At 36.2% G+C, this 17,512-nt stretch overlaps 1 protein-coding gene across 1 annotated transcript in view; it reads left to right on the forward strand.

Moving 5' to 3' along the window:
* The window catches only part of BRD7 (bromodomain containing 7), a 32,061-nt gene extending 14,795 nt beyond the window's left edge, over positions 1–17,266 (forward strand). Inside the window, exons 8-16 of the mRNA XM_044659724.1 lie at positions 495–570; positions 7,616–7,723; positions 8,058–8,193; positions 12,519–12,630; positions 14,462–14,518; positions 15,417–15,531; positions 16,046–16,189; positions 16,413–16,556; positions 17,023–17,266. Coding sequence (XP_044515659.1) covers positions 495–570; positions 7,616–7,723; positions 8,058–8,193; positions 12,519–12,630; positions 14,462–14,518; positions 15,417–15,531; positions 16,046–16,189; positions 16,413–16,556; positions 17,023–17,081 — 951 coding nt within the window. The 3' untranslated portion in view covers positions 17,082–17,266. The remainder of the gene's footprint in view (positions 1–494; positions 571–7,615; positions 7,724–8,057; positions 8,194–12,518; positions 12,631–14,461; positions 14,519–15,416; positions 15,532–16,045; positions 16,190–16,412; positions 16,557–17,022) is intronic.
* The last annotated feature ends 246 nt before the right edge of the window (positions 17,267–17,512 follow it).

Genomic DNA, 17,512 nt, shown 5'->3' on the forward strand with positions numbered 1-17,512 from the left:
TTAAACTTAGTATCTTGATTTCATAGTTTATATTCATCCTTTCTAGTCCTATAGTTTTCACTAACCAAAAAAAACTCAAAAAATAAAAGCTAAAAATGCATTTGTATATAAAATATCCTGTTGGTTTTATTCTCATTAAATTTTAGTGAATTGTTAAATATACTCTAAAATGATACAATATGTGTTGTAACTGAAATTTAATGCTAATATTTTTTTCTTTGTAATCATGCTGTTTGATGATGAGTGAACTTAAAAGTGAAATATTTAAAACATATATGACTTCACAATCACTATTAGGTGCCCCTTTATACTGGGGACATCGTATATGTGGACAGGGAAATTTAATTAATGGGATATAATATCCAATTGTAACAACATTATGTTTAGTAAAGCTAAAGCTAAGCTTTTTCCTACTTTATGCCATATGTGTGAAATCCCCAGAACATATTACAAAACAGTTTAATCCTTCATTTCAATGTTTTATTTCATTTTAGTGTGAGTTTGAAAGAAGAAAACCAGATGGAACCACAACATTAGGACTTCTTAATCCTGTGGACCCTATTGCAGGAGGTATGTCGGTCAAATAGAAAAGCAAGCTTAACAATCTGATACTTAACTCTTAAATCCATGCAGGCCACTGAAATAGGTTAGTGTTCCTCCAAAATAGTGCAACATTTTATCCCTAAAAAACTTAGTGAGACAGTGGATTGTATACTAGAAGTATGTCATTTACCACTAACTTAATTTCTAGTTAGCCTAAAATAAGTAGGTATAAAAGTTTGACCTTTACTTAGAAAGTAAAAAAGCTCATAGAACAATGATGGGCAAACTTTTTAAAGAGGGGGCCAAAGGAAAGGAAATGCTCATCTGTCAGTCTATTTCTAAGGCAACTTTTTCGAAGTTTCATTGTATTGTATCCTTCTCATTGTACTCGTCAGATTAGGAATAATGTTGGGCTCCCCCGCATCTGGCCTGCGGGCTGTAGTTTGCCCATCACTGTCCTAGAACATTTAGTATATGTCTTAGTCATGATTCCCAACCTTAGTTTCAAAATTATTTCATAGGTATTTCCAGTTATTTCAAGTAGTATCTCAAAAGCTTTAGGTTTTTAAAACAAATTAAATTAAACTTGAAAGTATAGCTTTTACACATTTTACATAAATTATCAGAAAATTTAAACCTGTAGGAAGAAGTGGCACCCTTTCTGAACAAATCCAAAGTTCATTTTTTATCTTCAGATCCTTTTGTATGAGGAATCATCATAGCAAAGGGGTTTTGTTATTTTCTTCTCTCTTCAGAATAAAAAATTAAACCATCATGGTTATAGCCTCCTAGATGCATTATTGTCAGTCAGTATCATCTGATGATGCAATATATATAGCATTATCTTTTTGTGTAAGCATATATATAAAAAGTCATTCAGTACTATTATAAGAAGTTGATGTCACAACTTTTTTGAATGCCATCTCTCCTTTTAACATAAGATTTGAAAAATCAAAATTAAAGATTTTAAAGCTCATAAAGGCCTCGAGCTTATTTCTTATTCAGCAACCACTCTTACAGGTAAAATAAATGTTTAGGACTAATATCTGTGCCAGAAGATAATACTTTTACAATTACAAGTCCTGATTCATATTACATTGAAAAAGGCTATGACTCTTTATTCCACTTAAGGCCTATTACAGATATTAATCTCTCCTTAATAAGCTTAAAGCCTTATCTTCTCTCATCTGAGAAAGTGGCCCATCTTTGACTTCTGGCCATTTTATCTTTTCCCAAGGCTTGCCTTTTCCCACCACTTATGTTATATCTATACAGACAACATTCTTTGCACGGAGAATAGTAGTATACTGCAAAGAACACTAGAATAATTTTTCTAATCCCAGATTTGTCCATAATTGGCTGTTTGACTTTGAGCAATTCACTTAACCCATTTGGGCCTCTGTTTCTCCATCTGTGGAAGTTATTTGGTCAGTGGATAGTAATTAGAGTACTGAACTTGAAGTCAAGAAGACCTGAATTTAAATCTACTTCAGATATTATTAGAGTCACTTACAGTGACTCTGGCCAGTTCACTTACTCTCTCATCCTTAGTTTCCTTATCCCTAAAATGCAAATAATAACAGTATCTACCTCACAGGTTGTTGTGGGCATCAAATGAGATAACAGATGTAAAGCCCCCTGTCAACTTCAAAGCACCATATAAATGCCAGTTGAGAATAGACAGTATGATCTCTGAGGCCCCTTCTAGCTCTAGAATTGAGTATTTTGAATTGGTTTCTATGTTTTAATGAAAACATATGTAGAAAATCACTTAAGGAATTTAATGTGTTTGTCACTTTAAAACATATCTTTTGAACAAATGATCTTGCCTTGTTATCTTTAGAAAGGTAAAGGAAATACACGAGTTCATCTAAATGCCCCATGGGCATCCTTTTTACTAAATATGGCTAGTGTGACAGTGCTGGCACAAGAAATGTTACAGAACTGTCTTAATGTTGAAATTTAATTCATTTTAGTCTTTTCAATACTCAGGAGAATGATTCAGGACATAACCTTTGTTATGAGTTTTATGCAAATTATCAGTAAGTATAAAATAAAAAGAAAAGATGGTCCTTTTTCAATACAAAAATTCATTTTTTAAGTTCCAGATTCCTTTCTGGTAAGAATTGCTAAGAATAAAGTCTTTCTCTAAATCTACCTGAAAGAAATCACGCATCAAAAAGTGTACAGTGGTCTTGTTTTAGGGAAGGGCAGAAGGGAGGGGTCTCAAGATTTTCTGTCTGATATGTATTTTAGGACCTGCTCTAATTCATTTAAAAATATGTTCAATGTCCTTTACACTACAAAAACTATTATAATATTATGGAGCCCCTCCCCTCAAGTTTATTACAGCTTAGGCTCGGGTCCGAAACCTTTATTGCCATCTCATAAAAGGTGATTACCCTGATGAAAATTGACTACTTAAGCTCTGTGAGACTGGATTATAATAAAAGATTAATTCAGCAATTTATGGTGGGAAATATACTGCAAAATCCTTCAAGATGAGGACTTCTTAGTAGAGTATTCCTTTGTTGGTCCATTGAGGAAATCAAATCAGAAAGTTACTTAGTAAAACCAAATCTGTGCATAGATGGTTGGAATTTAACAAATGTTTCCATTGAGATGTAACTATAAGCTGAATTTTCCTTTCTATTCAGAGAATATTTTGAAATTAATTTACCTTTGACTGTAAGTCTATATCTTTTGCTTTTTGAAATATTGTATTTTAAGATCTCTATTCATTTGCAGTAGAAGCTGCAGTAGAGAAGTTCTGTGTTCCTTAGTACTTTAACTGTTTCTTTCTGGATGTTTGCAATATTTCTCCTTTAATATCAGAGCTTTGGAGTTTTGCTATCATATTCCTTAGACTTTTTCTTTTTGGGTTCCTTTCAAGAGGTGATTTTTGGATTTTTTCTATCTTTGCCTTCTTATTCTAATACATTTGAGTAGTTTTTATTTGTGATACAGTGTCCAGGGTTTTTAAAAAATCATTTTCCAAACAATTCAGTGATTCTTAAATTATCTCTCCTTGATGAATTTCTTAAGTCAGTTTTTTTTATAACAATTATCTTACATTTTCTTCCATTTTTTCCAGTCTTTTAACTTTGTTCTATTATTTGTTGCTATCTCCTAGCAACTTTCATTTCTGGTTAGTCAGTTCTAGTTTTTAAGAAATACATTTCTCGGACAAAGTTTACCACTTTTTCTAAACTATTCTCTTTCTACTCCTTTCCTTAAGAGTTTTCATTTTATCTCTTGCTTTATTGCTTCTTAGGTATTTGTGTAGTGCTTTGGAAAATCCACTTTTTCCAAGAATCTCTGTTAATAATTTTTACAGAATTATTATTTCATTCGGATCTCTAGAAGTACAATAATTTTCATTTCCCATCAGTGTTTTCTTTGATTTTATTCATATCTCCAGCTTTCATTACTCAATTGAGACTTTGTGCAAGGACCATGCTTTCCCTATTCCTGCCCCTTTCACTGGGATGATTGGCTCTGTTTGGTCTCATCCAAGGATTGCCTGAGTTTCATTGATGACCTTCACCTGCTGGAATTAGGCTAGCTTTAGATTTTTAGACCTTGAGATTCTTTTCTGGAATCTCAAGACAATGTTAGGGACATCAGAGCACCTAGCCTGTCCCACTTTTAAATGTAACCATACTCCTGTGCCATTCCTAGGGCATCTAAAGCCCCCACCCTTTCTGCATAGGAGCGCTCCACTCTTACTGCCTCAGAACTTTGCCAGTTACATATGTCCTTTGCCTATTTCCTTGTCATTCTGATTCTGCACTATCTTTTCCAGCACCTTCTTTTCTCTTGCCCTCAGTGCTGGGTTAGAAAAAGATGCTTCCTTTAGCTTTTCATTGGCTTTCTTGTTCATTATTCAACCTGGTATGAAGTTCAGATTTTTGCTAGAAGAGATATGATGGAGCCAGGTTGTTAATCTACTGCTCCAACAGCCATCTTGGCTAGCACGTTTATTATTTATTTGTTTGCTTATTTAAAAACCTTACCTTCTGCCTTAGAATCAATACTGTGTATTGGTTCCAAGGCAGAAGAGCAATAAGGGCTAGGCAATGGGAGTTAAGTGACTTGCCTAGGGTCACACAGCTAGGAAGTGTCTGAGACCATATTTGAACCTAGAACCTCCCATCTCTATGGCTGGCTCATAATCCACTATGCTGCCCTGTTGCCCCACATAAATTTATTTTTAAAGAAAATTCACCTGGGCCAGGAAGAAGTATAGAGATCTAGAGTCATTTCCCAGCTCTGCCATTCTAGCTTTGTGATCCTTGGGCCAATCACTTGACCTGACTAGACCCAAGTTTCCTTATCTGTAAAATAAGAGAAGAGTCAGGAAATGTTATTGTAGACACATAGGTCAGGTTTTTATCCAAGGTTACCTGTTCAATACTCCAAATTTTTCTGCTTATACCCATACTCCACAACTTAATTTTAAATATCTAGTTATAGATAACTAGGAAGCATAGTGAACAGAGTGCTGGACCTGGAGTCTGAAAGACCTGATTTAAAATCTGACCTCCAACATTTAACTAGCTGTGTAATCCTAGGCAAATCACCTAACTGCTATCTGTCTCAGTTTCTTCATTTGTAAAATGGGAATGATAATAGCATCTACCTCTCAGGTTGTTTTGAGAATAAAATGAGACAAAATTTGTAAAGTGCTTTGCAAACCATAAAGCATTATATAAATGTTTAGCTATTGTCACCATTATTATTATCATTGTTTACATTCTAATGGCTGCCCCTGATTTTTACTGCTGTAACATGTATCAGAGAAGGGATTTAAACCCAGCTCTGCCTGACAGCCACCTCAAGCTTTTATTAAGCTCCTACTCTGTGCTAGATTCTAAGAATATAAAGACAAAAAATGAAAATTGTCCTTACCCTCAAGGAGCTTACATTCTATTACAAGAGACATATATATAGAAATAATTTTCAGAGTATATGTATAGGATAAGTTTTTTAAGGGGAAGACATTAGTAGCTGGAGAACCAGGCAAGGCTTCATATGGGAACTCTTGTTAAAGCTGAATTTTAAAGAAAACAAGGAACTAAGAGGGAGTGGGTACATTCTTTTTTTTTTTTTTTTTTTTATCCTGGGACTCCATTCTAGGAGCATAGGGCCACAACCAGTAGGCAATGGGTCGCTCAGGGTCACCCAGCTGGGAAGTGTCTGAGCCCGGATTTGAACCTAGGACCTTTCGTCTCTAGGCCTGGCTCTCAATCCACTGAGCTAGCCCAGCTGCCCCTATTTTAGGTTGCAGTTTCTTTAGCAGATGTAGTTTTTACAGGGTGGGGTTGCTAGCCCCACGCCCAACCCTCCTCCTTTTTCATCCCGGCTAGGGACCATCCTTAGCCCAGGAGTGGTAAGGGTGGGTGATAGGGGTCAAGTGACTTGCCCAAGGTCACACAGCTGGAAGTGTCCGAGGCCGGACTTGAACCTAGGACCTCCAGTCTCTAGGCCTGGCTCTCAATCCACTGAGCCACCCAGCTGCCCCGTGGGTACATTCTAGTCATGAGGAATGGCTAGGAGAAAAGAAATCGAATATGTTTAAAGAAATCATAAGTATAGTGAGAATGGCTTCATTTACCCTGTTTTTATTTCCTGGCTCTTAGTACAGTGCTTGGCATGTGGTTAGTAGATGCTTTGTTCAATTTTAGAAAATGGTGGAGTAACAGCGAGAAAACCAGTATTGCTGCTCTACAAAGAGGGAGCAAAAAGGAGTTTAGAACAAGGCAGGGGCTAGTGTGAAAAACTTTAAAAGCCAAACAGAACAATTTATATTTGATTCTAAAGGCAATGGGGGAGCCATTGGAGCTGGGTGAGGGAGGAACATGGATGGCGTCTGCAATTGAAAGAAAATCACTTTGGCAGCTTCCATCCAAGAAGATGGCTTAAAGAAAGGAGAGATTTGAGGCAGTGAGATCAGTTAGAAGATGGCTAGCTCAGTAGTCCAGATGAGAGATGTTGAAGCCCTGAACTTAGGTGGCAGTGGCAATAGAGAGAAGAGCACAAATGCAGAAGGCATGGAGGTTGAAACAATGAAATTTGGCAACTGATTGGATATGAAAGGTGAAGGAAAGTGTAGAGTCAGGGATGGCATTGATGTGAACCCGGATGTCTAAAAGGATGGTGATGCCCTCTCTCCATTATGCCAGACTAACTTTCTTTTTTAAAAGGTCCACAATAACCTGTTTTGTGGGAATTTAGTAACTTACTTCAAGTAAGAGATTTTTGGTGAGGTTTTTTTGTTGTTGTTTTGTTCAGATGGAGAACAAAAGAAGAAGGGAGGTAGAAAGAAGAAAGGAAAGGATGAAAAAGTGTTCAGTAAAGCTTTTTTTTTTTAATGAACAGAAGGAAGTTTAGAAGGAAATAGCTAAGCAGGATATCTTTTTAGAACAAATGAGAAACTTTTTTGTGACATAGATCCCTTTTCAGAATAATGTTTGAATGCATAGGAAGTCAATTACATTAAAATACAGTTATCAGGGCAGCTGGGTAGCTCAGTGGAGTGAGAGTCAGGCCTAGAGACAGGAGGTCCTAGGTTCAAACCCGGCCTCAGCCACTTCCCAGCTGTGTGACCCTGGGCAAGTCACTTGACCCCCATTGCCCACCCTTACCAATCTTCCACCTATGAGACAATACACCAAAGTACAAGGGTTTAAAAAAAAATACAGTTATCAAAACTTTTTTTTAAAAAAATCATTTATCCAACGTTAAGAATCCCATTTTAAAATTAACATGCTAAATTTAGCATGTATTTTTTTTAAAGCTATATGAAACGAGATTCATAGTTTCATATACAATACTCTTTATATTTGGAAATGTTCAGGTTTGTTGTGTAATTGTCAAATTCAGAAAAAAAAACAAAATATTTCTTTAAATTTTAAGTCAAAAACTTTTTTGAAAAAAGGTCTGCAGCATTATTTGTCCAACTTTTGAGTCCTATTGTTTAGAATGAGACCCCTGATATTAGATACAGCAGTAAATTTAGTTCTTCCCACAGCTACTGCTTTCCTGTCTCATACTTGAATTTCTTCTTCAGAACCTGGCTATTGTCCTGTAAGATTGGGAATGACAACTGGAAGACTTCAGTCTGGAGTCAATACACTGCAGGGCTTCAAAGAGGACAAAAGGAATAAAGTTACTCCAGGTAAGACCTGAGAATAATAGTTTATATCATTCTCCTTTTAGGCACTGAAAGGAGGAGGAAGGTGAGGAAAGAACATCATAATCTTTAACTGTTTTGGCAAAATCATATTACCTTATCTAATATAAATATAATGTAAATATATTATGCATAATGTCAAAAATTGAATGTCATTGTGTTTAGGGGTATTGATTTTTACATGCCACTTTTAACTTTGTGACTCCCTGGTGGGGGAAGACAATTAGACATCTTTAATTCAAGGCAGTGATTAATAGAAATAGGCTGGTTCGTGTTGTAAAAAAGCAAAGTAGTAGTAGTGTTTTTTATTATTCAACAGTGTTATACTTGAATTATGGACCCTACAGTTCTTATGCACCCAACTATGATTCTACATTTGCAAATATCAGCAAGGATGATTCTGATTTAATCTACACAACTTATGGGGAAGATTCTAATCTTTCAGGTGGTTTCAGGTGAGTCACCAATTCATTAGTAGTCTGGCATTACATTTTCCTAAAATGATTACATGCCAGTAAGATATGTTTTTATGTACCTAAAATTCTTCTGTTTGAGTTATTAAATTATCTATATGTAATCAGTGCCCAACTTAACTAGGCTTTTTAAATATGGAATGCTGTCCTTGGGATTTCTGTTGCCTTTCCCCATTCCACCCCTCCACTCTGGTTTCCCTGTCCATCTGGCTTCTCACTTTTTGAGTATAAGGTGGCAGAACTGACTGAGAAGGAGGAAGGTGGGTAAGCCTCAGAGACTTCTCCATTTTTTTCCCAGCCCCCATCCAGCTGGCCTAACCTCAGTCCCAATCTAGATTCCATGATGAAATGCTTAAATCAGAATGAGTTTGGTTTTCTCTGAAACATTCAGGAATATTACAGCAGTCCTTTGAACAACCAAGGCCCAATGAGGTATCTTTCCATACCAGAACCAGTTGTTTTTTAATGGTAGGAAGAATAAGCACAGTGTGGTTATGATTAAGCCTTTTATCCCCTTTTCTATTTCCTATTGTTACTACCCAAAAAATCCTAAGAAAATTTTTTGAGGATTGTGTGCTTCCTTTACAGTCAAAAGGATATGGGTAAAATAGTTTGTTTCTGGGTGAGGAAAAGAAACCCTGGTCAGAAGCTGCAGATTGTAGGATTTGAAAAGGGACTGGGTATTTTTTTTTTTTTTAAGCACAGAAGACATAATTGGTCAGAACCAAGAAGCAGCCATAGGAGTTTATACTAACAGGAAGCCCCACTCTTTTATAACTCCTTGTTCCACTATATACTAGACCAGAAGGAAACATCATTATATTCCTTTCTACTGTCACTTCTATCTCAATCCTTCTATAGTTATCACTCAGCAACCTCTTCTTTTGTTGTTTACTTCATCTCCATCACCTGATCTAGAATCTTGTTATTGTAATCTACCCACCTCCAGAATGTTAACTCCTTCCACAAGTTCATAACCTGGTTCAAAGTCTTCCTGTCCTTCTCAACCCCTGCCCTCATCTTCAGGGACTTAAATATACATGTTGCAGTCACCTAGAGTACCCTGGACTCCAGCTCATCAATCTTAACTATCATGACCTACATCTCCTCTCAACCTCACATATACATAGTAATAATGATACTTCATGTTTCACTATAACCCAAAGCAATGCAATCTCCATAATTCTGACCTTCACATTCCTCCCTCTTGGATCATAGTCTCCTGTCTTTATAGGTTTCCCTCTGTCTCATTCCTCTCAGACCTGTTCTTTGTCTTTACTGACACCTCTAGTCTCTCCTCACCTTCTTTCACTGTGTCCTGTCTTCCACCTCTGATTCCTCTGACCCTTGTCCCTCCACATGCTTTTCTAATCATGACCCTGAATCACTTCCATTCTTCATCTTCTCTATTCCAACTCTAGTACTTCTGAATACCACCAGAGAAGATGTATACTAATGTGCCATTTAAGTTCACTATCAATTCATTTTCTCTAATTCCAGGTAGGTCCTCAGCTGCCCTACTCCCTACTTCAAAATTACTCTTCTACTGTGAAGGTTAAAATTCTGTGGAGGATATATCTTAAGTTACAATTATTTATTAAATAAATTAAAAGAGGTCAGAAAAAGAAAAAACCTTTCACCACATGTGGCTAGCCATTCCCTTACCAGACCTCCACCTGACTCCAGAGCTATTCTCAAGAACACTATCTTGCTCCAAAAATCTTAGCCAAAGAGCCCAACTTCCCTTCCAGACCCAAACTTATACTTTCAGTAACATCACTTTTCTGAGTCCCTCTGATTTGGCAAACTGACCTCAATCTGATCAGAGGATCTTCCAAATGCCAGGAGTCAAGTGAGATAAGAAGCTAGCATCTTTCTAGCACCTGAGAGCCAGGAGGCCTCTGATTTCCCCCTAGAATGCATATTCATCCCCTTATCTTAAGTAATTTGTGGACTTATAAACATCAACTTTTGTTCTTAATTCAATCGAAGTGGAGCTTAGAGAATGGGTTTTCAAACTCAATTTGAAACTTTCCCTATAAAATCCAAGGCTGATCTTAAAGTAACTAGAGAAATAAAAGGGGTCCAGGCTACTGTTAAATTTTCACAATACTCCCTCTGATTCATTGGGAGATGTGTTAGTCTCCCCAGTGAATCATTCCATATATAATATCTATACATTTCAGGATTGTCTCACCAGGATACATAAGGGTCTAAAGATATTATATATTTTTTTGGAAAGTCTAACTATATTTGGGTGTTTCTTAACATGTTAAAAATGATTGATAGACACGTTGACAGGGAGCCATTATGGGACATTCTCCTTTTCTGGCACAAGGGTTTTACAATCAAAATATAATATTGGCTCATGGGAAGAACAGATAGAGGGCCCAACCCCCACAGTTCAGTTCATTATATCCAAAGGCTCACTTAGAGTCTTATGGTATAGTTTCTGATTTCTGGGGACATCCTCTACTGCTCTCATCTTTTTAGTTCATCTGCAATCATGATGGTCATCACAGTATTTTCTCTGGGAGATCTGCTTTCCTGGTCCAGATCACTGGCAATAACTTTCCCTAAAATTGTTTTAAAAACAATCTTAGTCTATGGACCTGTAGGATAACGTCATCGTACATTGTCATCGTACATTGTCATCTATCTTCTCCTCCTTTGCTCCAATCTTTGAAGAAGAGGTGGCCTTGTCAAGGCTAAGCCCTCAACTTGTAACCTTGATCCCATTCCCTTTAGTTTCCTCCAGGACCCTTTTCTTTCTGCTTTTCCCCCTCTCATCTTTAATCTTTCCTTTGATCCTGGCTCCTTCCTCACCACCTACAATAACAAAGTGTTCCCTATACTTGATCTTGCCATTACTTCAAGCTATCATCCTGTATCTTTCTCCTTATGCAATTAGCTACATTCAACATCTTTACATTCCTTACTTCTCATTTGAAATCTGGGTTGTAACCTCAACACTAGATTGAAACTTCTCTCTCAAAGGTTACCAATTATCTCTTAACTGCCAGGTTTAATTACCTTTTCTCCTCATTCTACATCAAATTTTTGCAGTTTTTGATGCCATTATCCAGCTCCCACTCTTTCTCCTTGATATTTCCTCCTTAGTGTGTTCCATGACAGCATGTCTCCTGGTTCACCTACCTATCCAGCCATTCCCAACTCCTTTGCTGGATTGTCATGCACTGTCTATCCCCTAATTATGGATGTCATCCAAGTATTTGTCCCAACCTACCTCCTTTTTTTCTCTATTTACACACTGGTGATCTCATCAGCAACCATAAATTCTTTGTAAAATGCATAACATATTGCCTGATTATCCCTCCAGAACTCAAGTTCCAAATCAGCTACTGAACATTTTAACCTAGATGTCTTGTCTCTGACTGGTTCTACATGTCCCAAACAGAACTGATGATCTTTCTCTCTCCACTTGCCAGTGTTTCAGACTCCCCTAGTTCTCTGAAAGGTGCTATCATCTGCTAGCATGCCCTTTTTCAAAATCTCAGGATCATCTTTAACTCTTCCTTTTCCCTCAGCTTCTCAGTGAAAATTACCAAGTCTTATTGATTAGAACTCAGGGTCTCTCAAGTCTTTTCAACACAACCACCACTCTAATTCATGTGTTTATAACCTATTGCTGGACTATTGTAATAACTTCTTCACTGAACTCTCTTCTTTTACTAGCATCTCTCCAATCCAGCCTAGACATAGTCACCAAAATAATTTTCTAGAATCAATGGTCTAGTCATATCGCTTCTCTGCTTAAAGATTCAAGGCTTTTGCTTCTGGGATAAAATAGAGGCTTTCTAATCTGACCTATAAAGCACTCTACTGTCTACCTATAGTTTTCTCTCTACTTTCCCCAAATAGAATGTAAGCTCCTTGAAGCTAGGGGTTTTAGATGTTGTTTTCTCTCTCCAGAATCTGGCACATAGTAGGCATTTGAGAAATTTTATGATTTTATATATACATATGTCATATTATATTATATTATGTGTAATAATAGAAATTATATAATTATGTCTCACCTGCAGATAGTATAAATCTTCCATATCATTCCCTTTAGCATTTCAGCAAGTGTTTTCATCAAATTCTAAAATATTTGTCTCCCTCATCATATAGTAGTGAAGAAATCAATAGAAAATATGAAAATTCTAATCTTACTGAACAAAATGTCAGATATTAGAACAATTGCCTCTTAGTTTACTGTAATTTTTGTATAATTAGCCATCGTAAACAAGATTAAGTCTATAGAGATAATTTATGTAAAAGTTATTTTTAAAATTCTTTTCTAGTATCCATGAGTTTTTGGCCACATCACAAGATTATCCGTATGTTATGGCAGATAGTTTATTGGATGTTTTAACAAAAGGAGGACATTCTCGAACCCTCAGAGAGCTTGAGACGGTAAGAACTATAATAAATTAAGACAGGACAATTCATCATGGTTTCCAAGCATCAGTCACTTAGTGTTATGAAACTATGGTATTAACCGATATCAAAACCAAATTTTCTTCATCTTAAAAAAACAGCCCCACCCAGGGAAGGTGGAGGTCATGGGTGGAGAACAATGAACGGAAACTAATAACTCAGCTGCTAGGATTTCTGGCCTAAAGACTTTTGAAGAATTGAACTTGAGTTTCTATCTACATTAGTTTTTCTTATCCTTAGGAACATAAGGTTGTGAAATGTTTGCATACTAACTTGGTTGAAATTAAACTGATTATAATTATGTAGTGCCTACTTTTTCCTGTATCAGACAAACACAGTTCTTTCATTTAGAGAGGAACTTAATCTGTCTCCCAGTCCCAAACCAAGAGATGGAATTGTTTCATTTGGCTTCATTTACTAATAGGGACAGCTAGATGGGATAGAGTGCCTGGCCTAAAGTTGGGAAGACTCATCAGCATTTGCCTCAGTTTCTTCTTCTGGATTAGGAAATGGTAAACTACTCCAGTATCGTTGCCAAGAAAACCCCAACTCGGGTCATGAAGAAGCAGACACGCCTTTAGAAAAAACAGCTAAACAAAAACAGTGACTAATGAGATAGGAAAGAGTTGTTGGGGGTGGGGTTTTCACAAAATTTGTGTTGCTTTTACTAGTGAAGTTTTCACTACTGCCTCTCCAATTTCTCTTATGTCTCAAGAGGCCATAGAAAGATGAAGTGAATGCCAAGAACACTGTCAGAGGCTGTATGTGCAACATTAATAGTAGGTGATGTTCACAAACTTCCTCTGTCTATACATTACTGGTTTTTGCTGTTGTTCTTTGGGGACTAACTTCAACCCTGCTGCTTGGAGCATCAGCATATTAACGGCCAACCAGTTGCTATGTTCAGGCATCCATCTGTTCAGAAGTTCTGGTAAACCAACCACTTTAACTACCCAACTTAAATGATAGTTCTGCTAAATTTTTCATCATTCCAGAAAGGCATATTTCCTCTCCAATGAACTTGAATGAATAGAGATTTAATATAATTTCAAATGGAAGGTTTATATAAATATCATTTGGCTTTTAAATATGGCAGATAACAAAGGTACACTTTGCAGTCCACTTTCTTTTTTTTCTTCTGAACTTAAGATCAAATAAAATGAGAATTTTGAAATATATAAAGTGGAACAGAAAAGGAGCATTTGAACATGTAACTTGCAAAACTGTCTTTCTTTTTGGCCTACTTTCTGTATGCATCTCAATATTTTTAAGAATCCTTCCAAAAAGAAAAGTGTTACTATCATTTCTTTTGTTTTAATACAACCCCATATTAGGTTCCCTTTCCCCAGACTATGTTCTGAAAAAGTCTCAAGAAGATAAAATTCCTCCTTTGTGGTAAGCTTAAGGCAAGTGAACCCATCAAATCTGCTAATAGAACAGATCCTAAGATTCTCTTCCCTCCATTGTCATTGGTTTATCAAACTAACAACAAAACAGTTTTTGAGTGTGAGGGCTTTTTTGTTTTCTGTTAGGCATAGCAGTCTATCCTGAAATCATTAGTTAAGTGCATTCATCTATGAGAATCCTTAAAAGTGACAATTACCTGGCAGTTTACTAAGGATCTGGTTCATTTAACCTGTAATTCAAAGCATCATTAAAAAATTTCTTACTACAGTGTTTTGCAGCTTATCTTTTGCTATATGTCTAATGTCTCTTAATTTTATAGAACATACACGTGTTCCTGTTTTACTAGTTTCCCTTTTCAATTGATGTAGTAATAGAAGTTCTTATTTTCTTTTCCTTACAGCCAGTACCTGAAGGTGAAACCCAGAATGGTAGTCTTGACAGTGCAAAAGACATGGAGGTGACTGTATATAATTTTTAAAAATATATTTATCTGGACAAAAAAATCCTCTAAAAGACTTAGTTGGTAACATTGTATTTTAAATGACTACTGTTCTAGAAACTTGAGCACATTTTCTAGGTTGATCTCTTCCTAAAAAGGAGAATTTTAAGTGTTTTGATTCTAAAACTAAAATCTCAGTGTTTTAGAATTGATTTCATTCTCCCAGTCAATCCTGATGTCTTGCCTTCAGGAGGTAGAAACTCTCTTATATTAACTATCTACTCTTAAAAATTCAAGCATTATCATGGGATAGACTGCTAGCAAAGAAAAATGTATTTTAACACTGTCTAATAGGATGAGCTAGAAAATCCTCCTGTTTTTATATTAAAAATTATAAATTGGGGCAGCTAGGCAGCACAATGGATAGGGTGCCAGACCTAGAGTCAGGAGGATCGGGGTTCAAATCTGGCCTCAGGCACTTCCTAGCTGTGTAACTCTGGGCAAGTTACTTGATCTCATTTGCCTAGCCCTTGCCTTTCTGTCTTAGTTGTTACCAAGACAGAAAATTTTAAGGGTTTTAAAAAACAGTATTACAAGTCAAAACAAAATGGCATGAGCTACTCCTGCTCTAGAGTAGATTACGTTAAGAAATGAGGCACATTGTACATCCTGTAGATGAAAAGATTTATGCACTTATTTTTGCTCGGGTTTGAGCTTAACATTTTGAAAGGATGCTTATGAAATCATTTTTCCAGACTCAAAAGTTATGACTACTGAGCAGAAATATGTGTCTAGGCAAAGTTCATCCACAAGCCATCTTATTCATCTTCAGTTTCCAATTATCCAGCTTAACAGGCTTAAACAATTGGAGGAGGGTTTTTTGTTTTTGTTTTTGTTTTGTTTTGGTTTTTGACAGGTTACAGAAACAGACTCAGCTGGTTCTTTGGACTCTAGTACTAATAAGGACAGACTTACAGCACTAAAGGCAGTAACAAACTTTGGAGCCCAGATTGAGATTTTTGATTCTGAAGGTGAGTTTCCTGATAGGAGCGGTGAAATTAACCAAAGAACCCTGATACCATGTCAAGATTTAATGTCTCATGGAAGCAGTGATTTCCAACCTTTGTGCTTCTGCAGGCCCCTCAGAAGAGAATGTGGAGCTCTCTCAAGAGGTCTACAACTTGACATAAATACCAAACACTGTCATTTTAAATTTTATTTAGCTCCAGCGTTGTTCAGAATAAATGCAGCTATTATACATGTGGGTGGGCAGGGAAAAGAGAGGGTCTGAGTTTTTTGCTGATAATTGTTCCCCATATTCAAAAGTTAGGAACTACTGCATTTAACTCTGAGTAAGTAATAGTTAATCCTGGGCAAGGAATAAAGAAGGCTGAGCTAATTTGTGTTCTTCCTACGAGAAAGGTAACGTATAAACTTTTTGCACTCAATGACAAGGTTACATTAGAGTCCTGCACAGTGTCAAATGTTGGGTGAATGTTCCTTGCCGGCCCTTGTTTTTTCAACATGTTTTTTTCTCACAAGCAGAGGCTGAAGTATTCCAGAGAAAACTTGATGAAACCACTAAATTACTCAGAGAACTTCAGGAGGCTCAGAATGAACGTCTGAGTACCAGACCTCCTCCTAATATGATTTGCCTTTTGGGACCATCTTACAGAGAAATGCATTTGGGTATGTTGATAACGTTAGTAAAAATGTGGCAGCATTAGAGTTTTGGGTTTGTTAGAATTGAAGAACTTTTCATATAGTGTGACAAATTGTTTCATGAGTGCTTAGTGCCACAACAAAAGCAGGTACAATTTGTGTTCTTTTGGACTTGAATGAAATTATCTTATGAAACAATGTTTAGTATCACAAACTCTATTTCATTTAATTTCAATACTCTTTTCCCTAGCTGAACAGGTGACCAACAATCTGAAAGAACTTGCACAGCAAGTAACCCCAGGTGACATAGTAAGCATGTATGGAATCCGGAAAGCAATGGGGATTTCCATTCCTTCTCCTGTCATAGACAATAGCTTCATAGATTTAACAGAAGGTGAGTTCCAGTTTTTTCCCCCTGATCTGAGAAAAGGTTACATGACTTATCAGTATTTTTACTCATCTCTGTCTTACATGTCCAGTGAACTTTTATCAGTCCTCTTCCATTTGCTGCCAATACATAATTCTGTGAAGTTTTGAACACTTGAAAGTCCTGTAGACTTAAAGTGTTAGATATAAACTAGTTTTGACTTTCTTGTTTTTTGTAATGAAGTTATATAAACGTATCTTTGCAGAGGTAGGATTTTAAATCTGTGGTGTCCTTCCACCTTTTTAAAGCCTAATGAAGAATTTTACATTTTTTCTACATCACCCAAGTTGCTAAGAACAGCTCTTAGCAGTTATTATGGTCTGAGATATATATATAAAAAATATACCTTATTATATAATATATATAATATACCTTTTCTATTTGAAGGAAAATTCAGAATAAAAATGAAAGTCCACATATCTTTTTCTTTCAGATCTTGAAGAACCAAAAAAAATCAGCACCACTGAATGTGGAGGATCTGATGGAATTTAAAGTTATAACAGTGGTATTTGATTATATATAGTGTATATATTTTTTTCATTCTTAACTTGGAACTTTTTCAGGGCACATTAAATATTTGTAAATTGTGTTTTTAATGAGTTAAACTTTGGAATGATCAATTTTAGTGTTCCAAAGATAGAACATGTATTAAAATAATAAATCTGAACTTTGAATTACCAGGTATGTCATTAATAATTTTAGTAACAACCTAGCACCTTATCTTAAATGTGTGTTTCTGGGGAGTTTTTTGGATACGAGAACCAAGATATCTCTGGGGTTGAATGTGAAGCTTTCAGTACCACAAATCTCACCAAACTCATGGTATTAAAAATAAAGCAATTTAGCATCAGAAACAAACATATGTATTTAACAGATGCCTTTGATGAGACAGCTAGTTTTAAAAACCAGGTTACTCCAGAATT

This window comes from Gracilinanus agilis, chromosome 2 (assembly GCF_016433145.1).
Source record: "Gracilinanus agilis isolate LMUSP501 chromosome 2, AgileGrace, whole genome shotgun sequence".
Classification (NCBI taxonomy): domain Eukaryota; kingdom Metazoa; phylum Chordata; class Mammalia; order Didelphimorphia; family Didelphidae; genus Gracilinanus; species Gracilinanus agilis.